The 20,778-nt window shown below is 38.8% G+C and overlaps 1 protein-coding gene across 1 annotated transcript in view; it reads left to right on the forward strand.

Annotated features, from left to right (window-relative positions):
- Positions 1–1,675: 1,675 nt before the first annotated feature.
- The window catches only part of RIMKLB (ribosomal modification protein rimK like family member B), a 34,912-nt gene continuing 15,809 nt past the window's right edge, over positions 1,676–20,778 (forward strand). The window contains exon 1 of the mRNA XM_086465334.1: positions 1,676–1,850. Coding sequence (XP_086321460.1) covers positions 1,676–1,850 — 175 coding nt within the window. The remainder of the gene's footprint in view (positions 1,851–20,778) is intronic.

Raw genomic sequence — 20,778 nt, forward strand, 5'->3', positions numbered from 1 at the left:
TTTTCCTTCTTTACCTTGAGCATCTTGACTGCTGTCAAACGGTGGTCTGCATCTGTGGTTGCCTTTACCTAGCTTAGCTTTCTTTCAGTCTGTTAGTATGAAGAACTTTAGTCTGTGGCTATATTGTTGCTTCTCATTTACCAAAGCAATGGAAAAAACCTCATGTGTTTTTCTTGTTGTCATAGTTCTTGGTACCAGAAATAAAAATGGATACTTAGAATTGTATCTTCTTGTTAAGAAAAAGCTGTGCTAGTAGAAAAAAACTTGTTTTTTGGTTACAGAACAGATTGGCTTGTTCTTACGGTTGTAGCAGAACAATCCTTTTCTCCCAAGACCTGTTGCAGAAACTGAAATTCTTTATAATATTAAATGAAAGCAGATGTATACCTATGGTCTTTCTGCATTTACATTTTCTGCTGACACCAGGTCCTGTCATTAAGACTACCAGGTAAAATTCCTGTTTCTATCCCAGAGTTCAATTCTGTTTGAAACTCATATAAGCTGTATTGGTGAAAACAATGACTTCTACCTCTTTATTTTAATATGAAAGTTTAAAATGTGTCACAGAAAACAGCTCTGTTTTACTCCAGAATTCTTTTTCCCTACACCATGCTGCTTCTTGTTTTTCTTGAGTGCAAATGAGTAGTCCAGTAACATACCTGTGATTGTTTTACAGTTTTAAAAATATTTTGGTATATAGTAAAAAACAGTCCAAGTCCTCTGTATTCAAAGCAAAAGGAGCAGTACCTTGCTGTTATCACTTCTAAACCCATTGAAATTCTTAAATTTGAACTGTTTTGTTCTGGTTTTGATGCTGAATTCATTAGTGCTGTTTATGTATAAGTGTGATTTTAAAAAAAATGGAGGAAGAAAGGGCCAGAACTGAGACTCAAACTTTGGTTTTGCTTTAGGTTACATTTATTAATGTTCAGTATTCTTAACATTTTGTTGATGCTCTTTTTTTCGTTGGTTTTTCCATTGATATGTTCTGAATAATACTAAATACATTTCACGCTAGATGTGAATTATTTGCAAGAGAAAATCAGTCTTGAAATACTTCTGTGGAAAATTCTGTTTCGATGGATTTCTTCCTTTCTTCTGGACTGCGCTTTTAACACAGAGAATTTGGCACACTGTTGTATTCCATATATGGTGGAAAGGGATCGGTCAGGTCTGTCACCGGTGTTACAGCAGTAGCGAGGAGAGGGGCTGAGTTTTTTCCAATTGTAAGGAATTATCCCAATCGTGAAGTTGAAATTCTGGCCTTCAGAGATGGCCATTCAAAATGTTTTCAGTCCTTGGCATGCCTCTTAGTACTGTCAAGAAAGGGGGATGCTACTACCAGTGCCAGTAGTTATGTCAAGCGTGTACTTCTTATGGATGAAACTAGGATGAGGAGCAAGACCTGGTTTTTAGCATTTGCATTCCATTGAATGTAAATGGATTTGTTTCTTTTGTTACTTCTGTTGCAGATTAGGTGTAGACATTATTTTCCCACTTGGAGGTTGGAAGCTGCACTTCATTGAAAAGGACTGGCTTGTGCAGAGGGAGTAGGTCTTGGTACAGTGGGGAGCATGAAGATAGGAGGCTATGTACTCTAACAGAGTCTCATCTTCTCCACCATCTAGAAGTTCCATTGAAAGGAAACCTCGAAGGTTGCAAGACAAGTCCCAAGATGTGCAGTTCAGTTGCTCCCAGGCTGTGGTTCTTAACAGACCGTCGCATCAGAGAAGATTACCCTCAGCAGGAGATCCTGAGAGCACTGAAGGCCAAGTGCTGTGAAGAGGAGCTAGATTTCCGAGCCTTGGTGATGGATGAAGTGGTGCTGACCATTGAGGATGGAAATCTTGGTGAGAATGAGCTAAGGCTGAGAATGTGCTGAAAGGGTATTGGAAAAAGATTGTAAAATGGAGCATCTGTACTCGTTAATAATGTGTGCCAGACTACCATACATCATCTAAATCATGTAGATGTGCATGCTATCGTGTTCTTTAGCATTTATTGTGATAATCAAATATAATTGTTAGCTTTGCTAATTTGCATTAGAACTATTTTTCCCTTCCCTATGTAGAACAGAGAGGAGGGTTGCTTTAGTTTGTTCATTCAAGGATAAGGCCCATAGGGCATCTGAATTGAGAAGAAATCGCGGAGTTTTGTTTTTATGTAGGTACTTGAAGTTTATGGGTCACATTTAAGAGTTTCAGGGGGACTTTTTAGTTTGGTTTGTGTTCTGACTCCCAAGATAGCAAACTCATTTGAAATAAACTAAAAGGAATTTTCCTTGGACAGTACAACTCGTTGTGGAGCTAGAGGTAATAATGTAACATAACTAAAGCATGCTGCTGTACGGATGTGTAGTTACATATATGCCAAAAAAGAATGGGGCTGAAAAACATAGTATGTGCATCAGAATAATTTGAAGTATTACTACAACTTAGTGTTTTAAACTCAATTGTAAGATTTCTGTTCTCTTTTCCTGTTAGCTTTTTTTTTTTGATTAAAAAGGAAAAGCAAGACGTTACAGTGTGTTTAAGTAAAATGATTCTGTAGATAGTAAGTTTACGTTATAGGAAGAATATTAATACCACTGATGTCAAGTTGTGTGACACTATTATAATTTTTTTTTCAGCTTTTTAATTTGAATTCCTAAAGAGGAGACCTGCAGTGTTGTTCTGCACCTTTACCTCTTCCATGTCTCTTTCTTGTATATCAGTAAAAAAAAGAAAAAATCACTGGAGATCCAGGGAAGAATTATATTTCTGAAAGTTGTATTAGGATAATTCTGTGTGTGAAGAAAATATAAAAGTACCCTCAGCCTCAGAGGCTGCTGTGTGATCTTATACCTTGTTCCATATTGGGGAATCTTAAAACTGACTCTGGGGAAGAACTTTGGTCAGAATTTGTACCTTGTTGTAGCATGAATAAGTCAGGCATAAAACAAAATGCATGGGAAAACAGGATTTTTGATTCTGGTATTACTAAACTTTTATTTATGTATTTTGTCTTTTATTCTGAGGTGTCTTTGATTTTTATCAGAGACCTGAAATTCTGTAGGAGGTCTTAAAACCAAGGCAACTTCTTGTCAGAAACTCTGAACATCTTACTGCTCTGAGTGCACTGTCCTTTGGACAGTGTGTTCTGCAAGGGCAGCTATCCTGGGCTGTAGCTGCAGCCTCTAAGATACATAATTGGTCCTTCAGGATTTCGCTATTGTTTTTATTTCTAGATTATGGTTTTTTTCTTGCCTGTCTTCTGCCTATTTTGGGGGAACTAATACAGCAAGCATGAATTATGGGCCTTTCTGCTCTCTTCCATTTAATGTCTCCTAATGCTGCATCTGTTGGAAGAAGAAAAGATAAGATGTGCAAGTTGGAAAACTGATACTGAGGAACGTGTAGTACAAGAATGAGAAAAATTAAGGACATGACTAGAAAGAGAATGCAAAAAAAAAGGAAATTATTTTCATACAAAGTGTTCATTCAAAACTATGTAAATAGATGACCTTTTGAAAAGGAGTGAGATAAAAATGCTGAAAGATTGTGAATGGAAATTTTCTTATAAATAATCTGGACTGGCTAATTGTAATTTTTTTGGGGGGGGGGGCGGGGTGGCGAGGGGAGTGGCAGTTGTCTTATATCAAACAATTCTTTCTCTTGGAGAAAGATGAAAAATCTTCCCTCTTTCCAGTTTTCTCTTTCCGAGTGCTTGCCCACATGTTTTGATACAGATTTCTGATGGACGACACAAGCAAGTTTTGTGTTTCATATTCTTGTTAAAGTCCTCTGTTGGCCTAGGAAGAGGTGTCCTGGAACAAAATCCAGGAGGTAATGTATTCTGTACCTTTTCTGTTACCTACTGTTGTGTGAAGGGTCCAGGTTGAGTAAAATTTTGTACAACGTAGAGGAGTTTATGAAGAGAATGTGTCTTCACTGGATAACCTGCTTTTGCTTCCAATTCTACTGTTATTTGTGTTGAAAGCTTAGCAGTACAGGGCTCAAACTCTGATGGTAATACATGGTATTGGAGGAACTAGTAGGTTTTTGCATACTCACACTTGTGATTAGAGGTTTTTTTTGTCATTTAAAACCTAGGCAATTTCTTAAGTAAATTGTTAAAAGAATGTTAACTTTACAGTCACATTGGAAATTACAGGATGCTATTTAAAACTTTGAAAATGTAGTATTTCTGTAGATGGCATAATCAGTGACACTTCTTTGTGGACTTGCTGACTATCTGGAAGATGGCTGAAGACTTCAGAGACCAAAAACTCATCATAGAACATTAAAAAACTTGAAATGATTTACCTCATAGAGGTAGAGTGGAAAAGACACTTCTAAACTTAGACAGATTGAGCAGATCAGTGGGATACATACCAAAACTGAAAATTGGCGCTTCCCCCAATTATGTGCTATATACCTTGACAGTAGAGCACATTGATGTAAATATCACTGAAACCCAGAGCTAGACAGATGTGGAAAGCTTCTGCAATGCTGAGACTCTTACAAAATCTGTGTATGTCAGAGAATGATAAGATTTGCCACATACCGGACGTGGCCAAAGGGAGAGGGAGAGGTAGGGCTGTTTCTGTCAGTGGACACAGCAGTAGCGGCTCCTTGGGGCATTACTCTGCTGTACTGCAGCGCTGTAAGGGAAGTGTGGCTGGATTCCCAGGCAAGGCAACAGCTTGTAGCCCCAGCAGTCTCTGCTGGTTCCTTTTCTTCTGTAGCTGAAACTTGGGATGACACAGCATCCCAAGCACCCGCTCCAGCACCAGTATTAGTGGCCACATGATGAACCTGCATGCAGCTCAAGATCCACATTAGGTGCCTCAACACAGCATGAGTCCAAAAATGATTGTAAATGCAAGTTAAGAGATGCAGAAGTTTTTTGTTTAAGTTTAGAAAGAAACTCTTAACCTGATTTATGCTTAAACTGTTTCAGAAATAGTTTAAGTTCAACGTTTAGTTTTTGAAAATAACTAGGGTTTATGCCTTATTTAGGTAAGTGTCTTCTTACCCAAGCCATGCATTCCTGTTTCCTTTGCACACTGGCAGTAGTACTCTGTAGATCTCCAAGGCAAAAGCTGAGTTAAAATAAGTGAAGAAGTCCAGCTGCATAAAACAACGAGTATCTTTCTGCTTCTTTGGTGGTCTGAACCTGCTGAAATGGTTACTGAATCAGACATGTACAACATGGGTGTACAGGAATGGATGGGCATGCGTGTATGAAAAAAGTTGGAGGGTGATATTGCAGCTGTTCTAATTTAAGCTGGCTCAAACTATGGTGTGGCTGTAGCCTAAATTTCTTAAGAGCTAAATCCTTGGAGCTAAACTGGTCTAGAATGATCTACTGCAGAATGGAGCAGCTATGTTCCTCTGGTCCCTTTCCAGCCTTGCTGTTGGTACTTGCCTTGTGTAAGGACTTAATACCTCTCTTGGCTTGCTCTCATGTTGTAGCTAAGATAATCTAATTCAAAAAAAGGTTGACCAAATTCTCTGCTTGTTTGCAGGATCTGGTGATTGTGTGAGTTGAGTTGGGTAATCCAGTGGAACACTAACTCTACCCAAATAATTAACAATTTTCTGTTGGAATAGCTTGCTGTATCAACCTGTTTTGTGGTCACACAATTGCTAGCTCTAGTACATGAGGGCAAGAGAGAAAGGGGTTGCTCTTTTAGGGAATGTCTCATATTTATGTTGATTTAGTTGTAGCTTCAAGGCATACTTTAAAACAGAGGAATTTTCTTGTGTTTGGGATGCTTGATAGTGTCAGCTTTAGGATTTTTTAGTGTATGTGTTTCTTTGAAGCATCTGGTATTTAGCGCTGTAAGGAAAGCAGTGGATTACAAAACTAAATGGCTAGTTACCTAATCTAATTTGGCAATTCCTATATTCGTTTGAAATATATAGCAGGTAATTTAACACAACTCTGCATGAACACATAATCAGATGCTCATCTGAAGTCTTGAGTCCTGTTAAGATGTGTGATTTTAAACTATTTGTTTAAGCTTGCTAGTGCAGTGATGTAACAGGCTTGCGGAATTTGAAATGAGACAAATTAAAACTCATGAGCAGGAGTGTGCGGGATGTGTTGGGTTGGGGGTGGAGGAAGCCTGTAGGGAATAAGCATGCTGTGAGATAGTGGACAAGAGACAAAAGTTAATCCATCGATTGTCTCCTGTTTCTGAATAGAGCACTCTTCTGACCTGCGTCTAGGACTTATCAGTAACCTTCCCCACAGACTACACACCTTACCTGTAGGCAAAAACAGTTCAAGAACTGTTCGTTGGTGAAGAACGTACTAGGGAAATCGGGAGCTTTCCTTTGTTAAAATTATCTACAAGAATATCTTCATTAAAATTCTTTGCTACGAGAATAGCAGAAGTTGGAGATCACTGGGCCAGCAACTTCCCAATTTGTTTATTGTAGGTTTTTGGAATCTCCATATTTTCCGATAGTATCCTGTGAAGGAAAATAGTTTTAAGGAAAGTTGCTTTCATGAACTTTCAGCTATTAAAGACGCTGGAGTGAGTGGAATTGGAGTGTCCTAAAGCATAGAACAAAATGTGAACTTTTCATAAGACTTTCCTGGATTTTCCTTTGAGAATGTAAAAGCAAGCGATCAGCCTAAGTGAGGAATGAAAAGGACATAATAGTCATAGTTGGAAGATTTCTGTATAGAAAACTGGGGAAAAAAGGGTAAGGTTAGGCAAGAAATTCCTGTGTTTTCATTGTAATGGTAAGAAAAGCACTCTATCAGCTAGATCCATGATAAGAGAGGGCTTATCTACATCTACGAAATTGCTGCTATATCAAAATACCAAAACTTAGTATTTTTGAATCATCTCTAAGTCACTAAAGACTGTGTTCTATCACCTTCTCTTACTGCTGACTGTTTCAGCAGTTCCCTGGCACTTGTTAGTCCAGCAATGCACCTTACTCTAAGACCTTTTTCCTGCGGTGTGCAGCAATGTCTCTGGGAGTGATGGAGCAGAGGCAAGTGGCCTTGGCAAGGTGCCTTGTTGAGCACTGCGGACTTGGCCTGTTTCCCGCTACTAACAACAGCCAAAGCAGCCATTGCTTCCTCTGCAGAGTTGGGAAATTGGTTTGTAACTCAAGAGAGAAACTGTCTAACTTATAACTGAGAGCTGGAGAAGAAAGTGCATTGTGTGCAAAGGAGTGGAAGGTGGCAAGACAGGAAGTGAATTTTGTGTTGTTGAAAGTGGTGGCTCAGAACCACGTGAAACTGTTTCTGATGTTCTTTCATTGTGGAAACCTAGCACTTGCTGGTCTGATTGATGTTAAACCTTATTCAGCCGTAAGCGTTACTAGTAGGCAGTTAGGGACTATATAGAGGGGATTCTGGAGTGGTGGGTGACTATGTCACCACCCCAACATTAGATACCTCAGACAAAGATGTCTCTAGTAGAAAAAAACAGTAGTTCAAACGTTTGCTTTATTATCCTAGAAACATAATTTAATAACAGTACATTTCAACAGTTTCTGCATGTTTTAGGAAGAGTTGTTTTCTTTCAGAACTGTGACACCAAACACAACTTTCTTACAGTGCATATAGGAAGAAAGGATTTGTACTCCATGACCCTGGGTATCCTTGCGGTTTTCTTCGTTGCTATCATGGATTTCTATTCTTACATGAATGATCACATGTTATCTCAAGGTGATGCTAAATAACGAAGGCTAACAATGAATTCGATACTCTTGAAATTGTTTCTTCAGTAAATGTCAGTATGTCATCAGTGGTAGATACGGGCTTAGTCCAAAGTTACCTTTGTTAGGTGGAGAGGTAGGAATGTTTCTGCATGGAAATATTTTATTATTGTCATTTCAGAGGGCTATGTTAATTACTGAAGTTTTTCATTTGCACATGTTCTAGAACAGTCAGCCAGGAGAATCAGACTTGTAGGGCACATCATCCTGAACGTACGCGCATGTCATCATATCTGAAAATGCCAGAAAGCATTGCCAGGTTTTTAGCTGTTGTAAAAATTCTCAGGAATGGCCATCTGGGGGGAAAAACAATGGAAAAAAGACAAAAGCAAGATGAAAGAGGTGTTTCCGTGTATCATAATCAAGAAATGAAAGTTAGCCAAATGTTTTCACAGTCTTTAACTGGCTGGGGGTTTCTGTGTCACTTTTCCAGCAATACCTGTTCAAGTGCTGTGTCAGCTAAGTGAGTTGTGCTGGCACAGTTGTCTGAGGAGTTGCATTGTGAACCAGGTCTGCATACTGGTATAGTTGTAAACCAAATCAGCCTCTCCTTGGTGGAGGATGTTTTTTAATGCTGCATTGGTCCTCCAAGGCAGGTAACAAAACAACTGCACAAACCGTAGTGTGCTGCAGCACCTAAATGGGGAGGGCAAAGTGTGTCTGTTGGGGTGTGAGAGATTAGGAGATACCACAAGTACTTATGTGAAAAACTTATCTTATGAAACTGATAACTATGCTTGCTTTACTAGATTTGTGATCAGAGAAGTACTTTATATTACCTGTTCTTTAAGCAATGACAGTAGCTTTGGTTTTCTCCACCTTTTCTCCAAGTCTAGTTATTATCCATTTGTGAATGGTGGGCAGTTGATTGATCCTCAGTGACTGTGACTATAAGAGAGACTGGTACTGTTGAACTTTGTTCAGTGTTGAGATGGGTCTTCCAGTGTGCAGACCTGTGTTTTAACTGTTAGGGACTTCTAGGAGTACCAGTGGCTGTGGAAAAGTCCCTTGATTTTCTTATTCTTACAAAGCCTGTCTATAAAATGTGATGAAATACTGGTTTCAAGAATTACACGTTCCTTTTATATCTGCTTAAAAAGACTGGAATGGAAAGGAGAACAAAAAAAAAAGAAAAGTGTCACTAATGAAACTATCACTTGGTTTTTATTTCCTGGTATTTATTGTAAATAATTAGCATTTACAATGTCACAAAAACCTCTGGTGGTGTCCTTTTAATGATTGTTCTTTGAATGGGAGATCTTATGTGATTTCTGTATCTATTTAAAGATCCAGTCCGTTTTAGGATTAAAAGTGTGATACAGAGTTTTAAATTGCTTTTGGAATTGTCAAGAGTTTAAGCAAGCTTTGGTAAGCAGAATGTGTTATATGTGCTCTGACATGAGCAGAGTATCTGAGAACAAAGGTAATCTGCTCATGTTGTCAGACAAACCCTGCTAGAATCATACCAATTAACTGCTTAACTGCTTTCACTAATAAAAGGCTTTTCCTATCATACAGAAAGGTTTTCTTGCTCTGTACTTCCATATAGTGCAAGTACTGAACTGAGGACTGTCTTGCTGTGTTTGTTACTTGTCTTGAGACATCTGTAAGTAAAATGTGGGGTGGTTTTTTTTCTTTTTTCCTGAGAGGCCATGCTTCTGGTTTATTATTTTTTTCCTTTCAGTGGAATTGTACCAGTGAAGAATTTGGCTTCTAGACCCTAGGAATATATTTCCATGAAAGAGAGAGGAGAGGAATGTGCTCCTTTCTAAGCTAAAGTAAAAATGTAATCCAATGGAATACTTGCACTATGTGCTTAACATGAAGGAAGTGCTCTCTATTTCAGACAAATGATGTTGAATGATATAGGTAGAAATATTGGAGAATTGAACATGTCCAGTACTAGCATAGTGGAAGAACAGCTACTGGAGGAGACAGACTAGTGATTTGATACATTTTGAGAAGGAGTGAGGTAAAACGACTAAATACACCAGTGTTCTCTCCTGGATTTTTTAATTGAGAAGAGTGGGCTTCACTGACAACAGTAAATAGGGTAGAGGATTTTGTTTACGGTAATACTTGTAATGTAACATCATTGAAATAATATGCTCAAAATCCATGCTATCAAATCCTGTTTCTTCCCAGTTTCTGCCTAAAGAAGAATTAGATCTGGTAGGGAAACACAGCAGTCAGAAGAACTCCCTTGAGTTCTAACAACTTGGTTTGAAAGTGTCCTCTAGGTATCTAGCCTCTTGTGTTGTTGTGTTGGTACAACGCTGTGGAACTTTGCAGGAGGGGATTTCCTTTTAATCTAAGTTTTTGGAAGGACAGAAGAGGATTTTGTTTGTAAAAAGTTGTGTAAGAGTTCACTTTAGTTCGGAAGAGAAAACTATTTATTGTTTGAGAAGTAGTTTAGGAATAGAAAAAAAGTAAGTAGCGTAGACAGAGCTGTTGGATCACAATACAAATGTGATTCTCATTAGAGGTCCCTCTGATATGCTCACCATCACAACGCTAGGCATCACTGGGGAGGTGTAAGAGGGCTTAAGCCAGCTCAGGCCCATTGCTGTCTTCAAAGCTCTTTTGGGTAGTCGTTCAGTTTTTATACTCTAGGTTGGGCTGAGCACTGTATATACTCTCCCATGCTGGCCTAGTTGTCTCAGTAAGACATTCAGGCTCTTGCTGCTCTTCTGGACAAACATTTACACAGCCAGTTGATACACTCAACTGAGAGTCTGCCAATCACCCTGTTCTAACGCTTTATCTTAAAACCCACCTTCTGATCCCCTTTGTCACAGTATAAGGTTAACTTTCTTTGCCACAGGTGTGGTCAGTCACTTCCCATACTCTTCCCAGAGCTTCACAATCTTGCCCTTGCCCATCTCCATTAAGCCTTCTCAGGAGTTTACTGATCCATCACATGGAGAGAAGAGCTGGCAGCATATAGAATCTGGAGTTTGGGGCATTTGCCTGGGTGTAAAAGACTTCTCTTATAATTTCTGTCTTAGGTGGAGGAAGTAATGGAATACAAGTGTATTTCTTCCCAGCTTCATGCTGTGACCTTAGAGATGTAGTATTTTCAATTTTGACTGACCTGTTAGATATTTGCTTTATGTAACACAAAATATACTGATATGAAGAGAGGGAGACCAACTTAGGAAGACTGTGTAGCCTAATGACTGTGTCAATACTTGGATTCTGTATAGAAGTAACTGTCCCTGAATCATGAGGTAGAAGAATATCTCCGCCAAGTGCTTACTGTGAAAATTACCAAAATCCCTTTGTGAACCTAGTGCAAAAAGGCAAGCTGCTTCTTCCAAGTTTCTTTTATGCTCCATATAGTATTGTGAAAGTCTTGGATTAATGAATTTATTCTCTTGCTTTCCCCCAGCCCCAATAAAAATTACTGACTTAATTTTTCAATTAGCTCTTGAAGTTGCTTAGACCACCCAATTGAGAATCATCTGAGGATTTAATTTTTGATGGAAACATTACTTAAATAGATTAGAACAAATTAAATTTGGCACTCAAGGGAATTGTGGCCTTTAGTGTTCTTATTAGTTTGTTTTTGCTGTATTGGGACCATTTGTTTAAACAGTATTTTACAAAGTGACAGTACCATATATCATGATGGATCATAAATGTGTATATTGTTTCAGTACAGAATAGTCTGACCTATCAGTAGTAGATAGCTTTTGGAGATTGAGATCACAGATTTTCTTTCAGTTGTATAACTGTTTTACTTGGTAGTCCCCAAGTAATATTGATCTGAACATTTTAGGGCTTTTTGAAAACACAGATTAAATCCTCAGTAATATTCTTGTAGTATGACTGCAATGGTTTGCCATCTTTACCAATGCAAAAGAAATATAAAGGAAAGTTGAGAGATTTGTCGTAAGGCACCACAGTAAGTAGAAGACTTGATTTATGCTTGTGACTAGATTGCTAGCTGCTTGCTTCTATGTACTAAGACCACTGTTTCTAACTTAATTTGCTTGTTTTATGCTTTGACATCTGAATGGGTGACCTAACTCCCAAAATTGCTGATGTGTTGACATGTGAAAGTCAGGATTTATTTAAAAGTATAATTTCAGACAGTCAAGTTGGTAAATGGATGAGATGTCCTAATCTGTAATGCCTTCTTCCCAGCTTTCCAGTAAGAAAAGCATATTGCTTGCTTTCTCTCTTATGTCTGAAACAAAACAAAAACATAGTTTCTATCTGTTGGCCAGGCAGGTGACACTGATACAAAACCAGTACTTTGCTTAGTTTGGGTAAGGAAATCTTGGGTTTTAGTACTGATACTGCATCTGATGAAACATTGTACGAGGTGTTTTTTGACATTGTGGATGGGTGTTATATCACCCATCTTAACATTACAATGAGCCAAAACATTCCATTATGAAACATTTTTTTATTGCTTATAATTTGTCCTTCCTTATTAATATGCATACCCCACCCCCCCTTAAGTCTTAAATGTCTTTTTGAGGGACTTCTGGAAATTTTCTGTAAAGCAATTCAGTGGAAGAAGGGCACTTCAGAGGAAAAAAGAATTATGTTTTTCTCTTTTTCCCTAAATTCGTAAGAATGTTTTTGGAAGAACTAGCTTGGACAGGAAGTGGCTTTCGCTTGTTACACCTGTGAAAGTAGACATAAATTTGTCTCAAATTATTAGTCTTTCAAAGAATAGTGTGTTAAGTATCTTAGAGGCTTGTTTAAGCTTCACAGCTAAAACATTTGAAATGTACCCCTGTATTATCCAAAAAAAGGACTTCTGGTGGTGTGGCCTTGTCTGCTGTGGGATGGGCTAAAGTTTGGCCTGAGCATACAATTTAAAATGGAGATTTTTCTTTCATGTTGGTTATGCCTCCGCTCGCTGACACAAAGACCTGAATGGAGTAATTCACTCTATTCAAATGTAGTGGGGACAAGAAGAGTGAAATTGGTTTGGAATTGGGTACTGTAGTGTCAGCGGGGAAAAATCTGGTGTGAAGGCAGTGTGCTCTGCAAACATTGCTGGAACAAGAAATGGTAACAGGAAGTGACTGTGGTGAAACTCTTGCTAGATAAGAAAATGCTTCCCTCAAGAAGGAAATTTGATCTGGAAACCAGTGGGAACATGTGTGGTGTGTTGAAACTTCCTTTCCTCAAATGGAAAATGAGTTTGGAGGCAAGACAGGAAACTGAGTGGTTGAGTGGTATTCAAAATTGCAGGCAAAGAAGCTACTTGACAGTAAGAGAAATCTGTAGTTTGGAAATTAACTGGAATTAACTGGAAAAATAAGGAGAATAGAATGAAGGTGGGACAGAAAAGAAGTGGAAGTGCAGGTGTTACATCTGGGAGGATGAATCTATGGCGGGGGGGGGGGGGGGGGGGTGGAGACTGGGGAGTGAGAAATTGGGACAAAGCAAGCTGTATGCAGTAGTTGCTGACTTCCAGTACCTGGAGTGGAATCAGACCTTCCAGAACTTTTCTCTCCTGCAGAGAAACATTCCTCTGCCAGCTGGTTACACAAATACTTGCTGACAGTGGAGCCCATTCACCTTAAGTGCTGTCTACATAGAGGCTGCTGACTCAGTGTGGCTGACACTTAGCTGGCAGCTCAAGTGTCAAAGGTCTGTATGGTAGAAGAAATTGTTCTAACCCTCATGTGCTATTGCACCAGTGTCACGGGTGTGCTACTTAAATGCCAAGTGATGACGTTTCCTTTTGATTCTCTGCGAATGTAAAAATGAAACGCTATGGGTAGCAACAGCAAATATCCAAATTTTAGAAACTGGCAAAAACAAATTTGCATTTTTTCACTCCTTTGTTGTGTATTTGTTTTCAGATACTACATTTTAAATTACTTGATCCCTACTTTTTCATTAGCCTCCTTAAAGTACAGGGTGTTCTGCTCTGGAAATGTAACTTGTAGCATAGTGCAGGAGAGGACGATTTGTAGGATGCCTTCTTTTTGGTTACATGAATTTGTGACAATAAAAGCAGAGTGTTGCTGGAAGAAAAGTGTTAGTGTGGTGATTTAAATTGGACTGTTCAAAAATTGCCTTTAATTGCATGTTTTTGCATTTTCTGAGTGCCCGGACTTTGGATACTAGGATCAGCTTTGTGAAAGTGCTGAACACTTGCATTCACAAATAAAATCAATCGGAGCAGCATCAGCAACTGAGAAATCGTGGTCTCCCAAATATGGCATCTAGAATTCCTTCTTTGACACGTATCTCTGGATTTCCCTTCCCCATATGGGAAATCAGTAGACTACTTACTGGTTTTACTGTGATGTTGGCAAAATAAATTAAGATGGTGATGCACTTAGATGTTACTGTGATAAGCACAATAAATAAAACTCAAGAAGAAATTAATAATGGTGTGTGCAAGGATTTCAGTACACTAATCCATGGACTACAAACTGAACAATATAAAAGAAAATACAGTGTTGAGTAGCTGCTTGTTAAGTGAGTGTGCACATTAGGTAAATGCTATGGGAAAAAAGAACGTTTGTTCATGTTTGAAGACAGTATATGGGTGGGGTAGTAGATCAGTGGTACAGACATATCCTTGGTTGTTGCTTTTTCTAACCTTTATGTGCTTGACTTTGTAGGCTTCAGTGGTTTTCTCTTAATGTAGCTTTTTAATGAAATATTGTATACACGCATTCTTTGTAAATAATTTATGTGCAGTCACACAGGGACTGTGCTGGATGCATCAAGATTGTTTAATAGCCAGGCTTTGGAAAATGTAGATGTAGGGAAAAACAGGAGTGATGCAATGATAACAAATTACTTGGGTAACCCAGTGCTCTGTCTTTGAATAGTAGTCCATGGATGTATTTACATTCAAGATACATATGTGTCCTGTCAGTGAGACTGAGAAATTAGTTTACCCATCTAAACACTTGAGAGGTTATGCTTGTGCCTTGTTCTCCTTCATACTTGTTTCATGAATATGTAAATTGCGTGTCCCCATTTTATTGTACTTCTCAACTGCTTTGAAAAATGGCTTATTCCATTCCTGGAATTCTTATTGTTTAGATTCTTTTGACAGCACTACTTTCAATGTTTATATTTCATATTTTATGAGGTGCCTTGCAGGCTATTTTTCATGGTTAGGAAATCTTCATATATATATAAAAAAGTAATATATTACTTTTGGATATCAACATGAAGCCTTGGACCTTCTGTTCCCGGACGAGGAACAGACCCACAGGGTGAGCTACATTCTTAGTTCTGTGGCCAGGCATGATGCCAGGCTTTGAGTTGAGATATTGCTTAATATGAAGCAGTAAGGGAGTACTGGTGAACCTGACTGAGCCTGCCATGGTAGAGGATGTTAGTTGTTATGATCTTGAAATTATTTTTCAGGAGTTAACAGGATTTCCTGCAACAACTATTGTGTATCTTTTAGCTCACTGTTCTAGAAAGCAGAGCCATCCAAATCTTAACTTCTTCATGTTGTTGAGGGATGGCTTTCACTCCTGTATCATGGCTTTTCCTTCTCAGTGAGGAAGGCTTTTATTAATAGCAAAGGAGGCCATATCAAGTTCTCCTGCTGGTGTTACTGTGTGTCCCTGACTCAGGTGATACTAATGAATATCCTGTAGACTAAGATTGAAGGTTTAGCTCTCTTTTGCCTTGGTTGCAATCCACCTCATTCCTAGTGAGACAGTTTTGGTAGTTGTACCTTAAAAATTCTTTAAAGATTTGAAGTAGCACTTGTTTCACAAAACTAGATCCACACTCAACTCAGGACCTAAAGGGGACTACCCTTCATGCCCCTGACAACTTTCAGTATTTGCATCTTTCTGTGAAGGACTGTATTGTTGGATGACTGCTTCTGCCAGGAGCATGAATGGTGGGGAGCAAGATCTGTTTTCAGGTGTTTATTTATAGCTTAACAATAAAAGCTTCACAACTTCCACCCCGCCCGCCCCCCACCCCACCCCACCCCCCCCTTCATTACTTTGCTTTCCAGACAGCATTTGCCTTCACCATATACTGAATTTCTTCTTAAATCTCTTTCCAAGTTTCATTATGGTCAGGTAATCAGGCTGTGATCCCCCTGTAACTGTCAAACCTATAGAGGCACTTTCCACTTTCAGCATGAAAAACTTTATTATAAATTTATTATTTATTATAAATATTTTTTAATGACTGTAAGAACTTGTCAGATGATCTTGATTGTGCAAAAGAAAGAAAATATGTTTCCCTATGAACCTACAAATCTATTTTGAGCTGTAGAAATAGTGCGTTGTGGAGCATGCATCCTACTGTTGCAGCCATGTAAGAGGCCAGGCATACGGCAGGAGAATGCCACAGAGAATCATAGAATAATTGAGATTGAAAGGGATCTTTAAAAGTCATCTGGACCAATATTCTTCTCAAAACATCCAGCTTGAAAGCTAGAGCCAGCTCTGAAGTTAGATCAGATTGCTTGGGGCATATCCAAGTTGGGTTTTGAATATCTCCAAGGGTGAAGCCTCCACAGCCTCACAGGGCAATCTCTCACAAAGTTTGACCACCCTCACAGAGGGGGGGGAAAAAATCAAATATGTGGTCACGACTGTGCTTGCAAGTTGTAGCTGTTGCTAGTCACTTGACTAGCTCTGCGCACTCCAAAGCAAAGCTGCATGTATGTGATCCTCTCCTTTGCATGGAGCATAAATCCTCCTCCTCAATTCCACAGCCTGTCCTTCTGAAATAGCCTTTATCCATTCACCACAGTGCCCCAGGCATACAAACTATCCAGCCGCCAATGAGGAGAGATTATGAGTTGGAGTCATTGTGTAAGCATAGGTAGAAAGGTAGAGAGAAGTTACTTCATAATGACTGCCAGTAAGTTACTGAGATGTGCATGTTCATATCCTGCTTCCTTTTGTTTTTCTGTGAACCTTCCCAGGATCATTCTGGCCTAAGACCGACATGGTTCTTTTTGTGCTCTTCCTTACATGCTTGGGCCTAAAGATGAGGCAGGATTCTGAAAGTGCATGCCCTTTGTGGATGCTTTGAGGTCTGTGGCTGCAGGTGAAAGGGCTGCTATATGTGTACACTTCATGTCTTGATGCTTGTAATTTTTTGTCGTGCTTGAGCAAGGCTGGCAGCTGGGTCTTTGTAGCACTTTTGTTGAAAATTTTTCTTACCTGGCAGAGTGGGAGCCACTGGACAATGTATTATCTGCGCAGGACAGGAGAGCGAGTGTTGGAAAAAGATAAATTGGTCTGACAGGCTTGTTTCTACAAAGTTGGAAACTGGGCTAGCGTAGTGACCGTAGAGTTGTAAATGTAGGAGGGGGAAAAAGAAAATCTCACTATAGACAATTCTACAGTGTCAAAATGGCACTATCTTGACAGTTTAAGCTGTTCAGATCATTGTAGTCATTGCTATGATCCAGCCTCCTGTGTTGCACTTGGCACCTGGATTAATCAGATCCTACAGTGAGCTGGTTCAGCTTGTGATACCTACATCAAATTGCACCGAAGATCAAAATAGTTTTCCTGATGGTGTAGGAAGCTCACCTGCTCACCAGTGGGTCTGATGAGCACTACTGTGAGTGATAGGGAGTGGGTGGTACTGCTTACCACTGTAGGATTGCATGGGGCTGGAGAGTAAAATTGTTTCAGCAACAGTGACTTAAATTGTCTGAGAACCACAACCTTATGTGGGTGTTTTGTCCAACACAGGGATTTTTGAAGAGGTGCTCATTTCTTCCCTTTCTTGCTTGGGTCTTTGAAGGTGCATAGCATGCAGTTAAACCTTTTCCTCTAAGAATTTTTAATCTTTTAAATTTGTTAGAGGCAGAGTCTAAGCGTGAATGTAAATTACAATTCTGTTACTGAGAACAGATCAAGAGTGGTATTTGCTAATGAGATTTCTATGATCGTGTTGCTGTAAAGTGGCAGAACTTGAAGAAATATGTAATCTGCAGATATTTAAAGGAGACTGAATATTAGAGGAAACTATGGAGGAGTGAGATAAATGAACTAAGGAGAGTTGTCATACCTGATGCTGGTAAAAAAGCTTCTGTTTTCCCTCTCTGCCATTGATTTGTTTGTGATGAGATCAGTAGCCCCTCAGTGCTTTTTGTTTCTTTGTAAGTTGGACAGATGCTTATTTCGGAAAAGACAAGACAAAGAAAGCTTTAGAGCTTGTAGTGCAGAGTAAATGCATATAAAGATATTTAACAATTTGTAGAGATCAGTAAACTCAGGACTACATTTACAATCTAGAAATTAGTGATAAGATAGCTAATCTCTTAGATGTGTTGCCATCAAAGGTCAAAACAAGCTGACAGTGGGGAACATCCTTTCTGCTTGCTGTAGTATGCTGTTGGTGAGTACAATACTATCACTGCATGATTTTTTTTTATTTTACCGGCTGGGTAGGAAGGACTGTATACCTGTGTAATTCTGAGGAGCATTTTCTTTTAAGAAGATAGTGACAGATTGTGTGGGATGTCTTAATTAGGGAACATACTAAGCAAATGGTCTTGATTAGTTAACATCTTTTTGGCACTAGGTGGAAGCTTCTGCATCCAGAACAGGTGAGAAATAATACTGTGGTGTTATACTTGTATTTTCATCACAGTATGGGCATGGAGCACATGTGCAGCTACTGCAGTGTGGTTTTAACCCTTTAAAGCTGGGAAGAGGAAACAAGCCCAGTGAGCGAGCTTTGTGTGTGGTCTTACATTAATGTTTGTCAAAACTAAGAAAGTTTTAACCCAAAATTTTCCTGAAATATCATGGTTAAATTTCTTCTTTTACGAAGGACACGTTTGTCTCCAAAATAAGTGCTTCCAAATCATAAATTTAGTGCAGTTTTGACTAGAAAGTCCTTAGACTGCAGTGACAAGTCAAAACAGTAAGCTGAGGGGATCTTTCCATTCCCTAGAATTCAGGCTCAGTTAAATGTGTTTAGGAACACTTGGAAAGGGCAGGTAGTTGGATATTATTTATTAAAAGTTTCTGACAGTGTAGAAATGCTTCTAGATGTCTTTTCTGTTATGGGAGATGTGTATGGAGGATACATGTCTTCGTTACAAATTGAAAACTCGTGTGGGATGCTTCTCCATTCAGCAGTTTGCTTAAGTAATAAAAGGGCAAATTACTGAGATGAAAGAAGATATTCTTTGGTAGCAGAGAGAGATGAGGTGCATAAGTTATGCATTTTAAAGGTATTTAGTAGTTTTTTGGCATTGAAGGGAAAATTTTAGATTCATCTCAGATGGGAGGAGAACCCTCTGCCGTTCTGGGGCTTGAATTCTTCTGGATTTCTTTCTTGCTTTTGGAAAGACCTTTCCAATTATCTGTTTTTTTTCAGGTATGTCCTTAATTTTTTTCTTTACCTGCTATTTAAAACGAACAGAAATTGGGCGTTTAGAACATGGGAGAGACTGACTGACTGTTAAGAGTGGAGTGAGTTTGCAGTAACGTTATTTTACATATATTTAGTCTCTATTCTTGTTCTGTAACGTTTGAGACTTGCATTTTAGGATAGGATTGTTTAATGCTTATGACTTCCTGCATGTGAGGGTGGGGGGATTCCAGAGCTTGTTATTTCTAAGGCTGTCTGTGTTGGTGGGCTCTGGGTAGATGATATAAAAGGACAGGTATCTGCCACAAGTGGTGGTTCTGTCAGTTGAGGATGCTTTATACTTTTAAAACACTAAAGCATGCTTATTTGATGCAGGAATGTTCTGAAATTTCCACTGGGAACCATTGTACAAAAATCCTAATGAGATACAAGAGGTGTCACCTACAGCCACCTAGAAACTGAAAGATCCCATCTGGATTATTAAAAAAAAAAGTCTGTTTTTGCTTTTGAAGTGTGGTCTGTACTGAGCAGTGGCTTTAGGTAAAGGTTTCATGATAAGGCCTTGCTAAATTTACAGCTCCTGGCTTCCAAAATGGGGAGCCCTTGTTGCCCTCTGTTACCCCTGTTCCCAGTTATGCCATCATTTCTCCCTGGTGCAGGCACTTCTACTCATCTTCTAATAACAAGCTAATTAAGTTTGCTGAAAAAAACCAAACCCCGCCTGTTTCCATCTGTCAATTTTATGACATTCAGGTTTATTAAGGTAGCCTGTGGTGCAAGTATGAGGCTACAAAAGCTGGAAGAGGACAGCTTTTAATTCAGATCTCAAGTAACCATTCTCTAAATTTCAATTCTTCATTATTTACTAAGCTTTGCATGTTCTATTCCAGTCACATCTCTGTTTTCTAGGCAGGTAACTTTCACTTTCTTGTCACTACTTTTTTCTTAGACCTGGTTCATGCTGCCTTTGACATATTAATATGATATTGGCTTTTCATTTTGGAGTGCTAATCTGTGTTTTCAGAGTATTCATAGATTGTTAAAACATTTTGTTTCTAAGACTGTTACACTTGCGTACAAAGTACTTATCATAAACACTGATTTTTCAAATAGCTTTGGTACCACTTTGAACTGGTTCGGTTTTCAATGCATATTCAGGGTTTTTTCTACTTGTCAGTACTAGAGACGTATCAACACATCTTTGGTTCATGCAATGTTCAGTTGGCAGGACATCATATTAATTTGACATTCATATTCACTGCAGATTACCTGAATATCTTTCTAAATTGATTATCTTATTTAAAAGCCGTAATGCAAAAGACAAAACATAATCTAAAGGAAGTAGTACAGAGTCCTTTGTAAATAAATAAAATCCTTAAACATAGGGCTGTATTCCTGACCATTCTCACTGCTTTCTGTTACTGTTTCTGACAAGTCTTGTTCAGTGATATCGTGCGGAGCAGGGTATATATTCTCAGTAGATACAGTCAGGTGTCTGCTCAGTTGTCGCACTGGTTCCACACTTGGCTCAAACTTTCTTTTAATGGCTATGTAACAAACCAAAAAAATTTCTCTGGGGTAAAAAAAAAAACAAAAACAAAATGTTGCTGGTTTTGTATTAATTCAGAGTAATTGCCTCATGTGAATCACTTTACAGCCACATGAACATTGCTGCTAGCATAAAAGAAGGAGCAGTGTGAGGAGATGGGAGTGTGAGTACCAGGAGCAGAATAGGACCACT

The sequence above is a fragment of the Leptosomus discolor genome, chromosome 1 (assembly GCF_034619465.1).
Source record: "Leptosomus discolor isolate bLepDis1 chromosome 1, bLepDis1.hap2, whole genome shotgun sequence".
In the NCBI taxonomy this organism is placed as follows: Eukaryota; Metazoa; Chordata; class Aves; order Leptosomiformes; family Leptosomidae; genus Leptosomus; species Leptosomus discolor.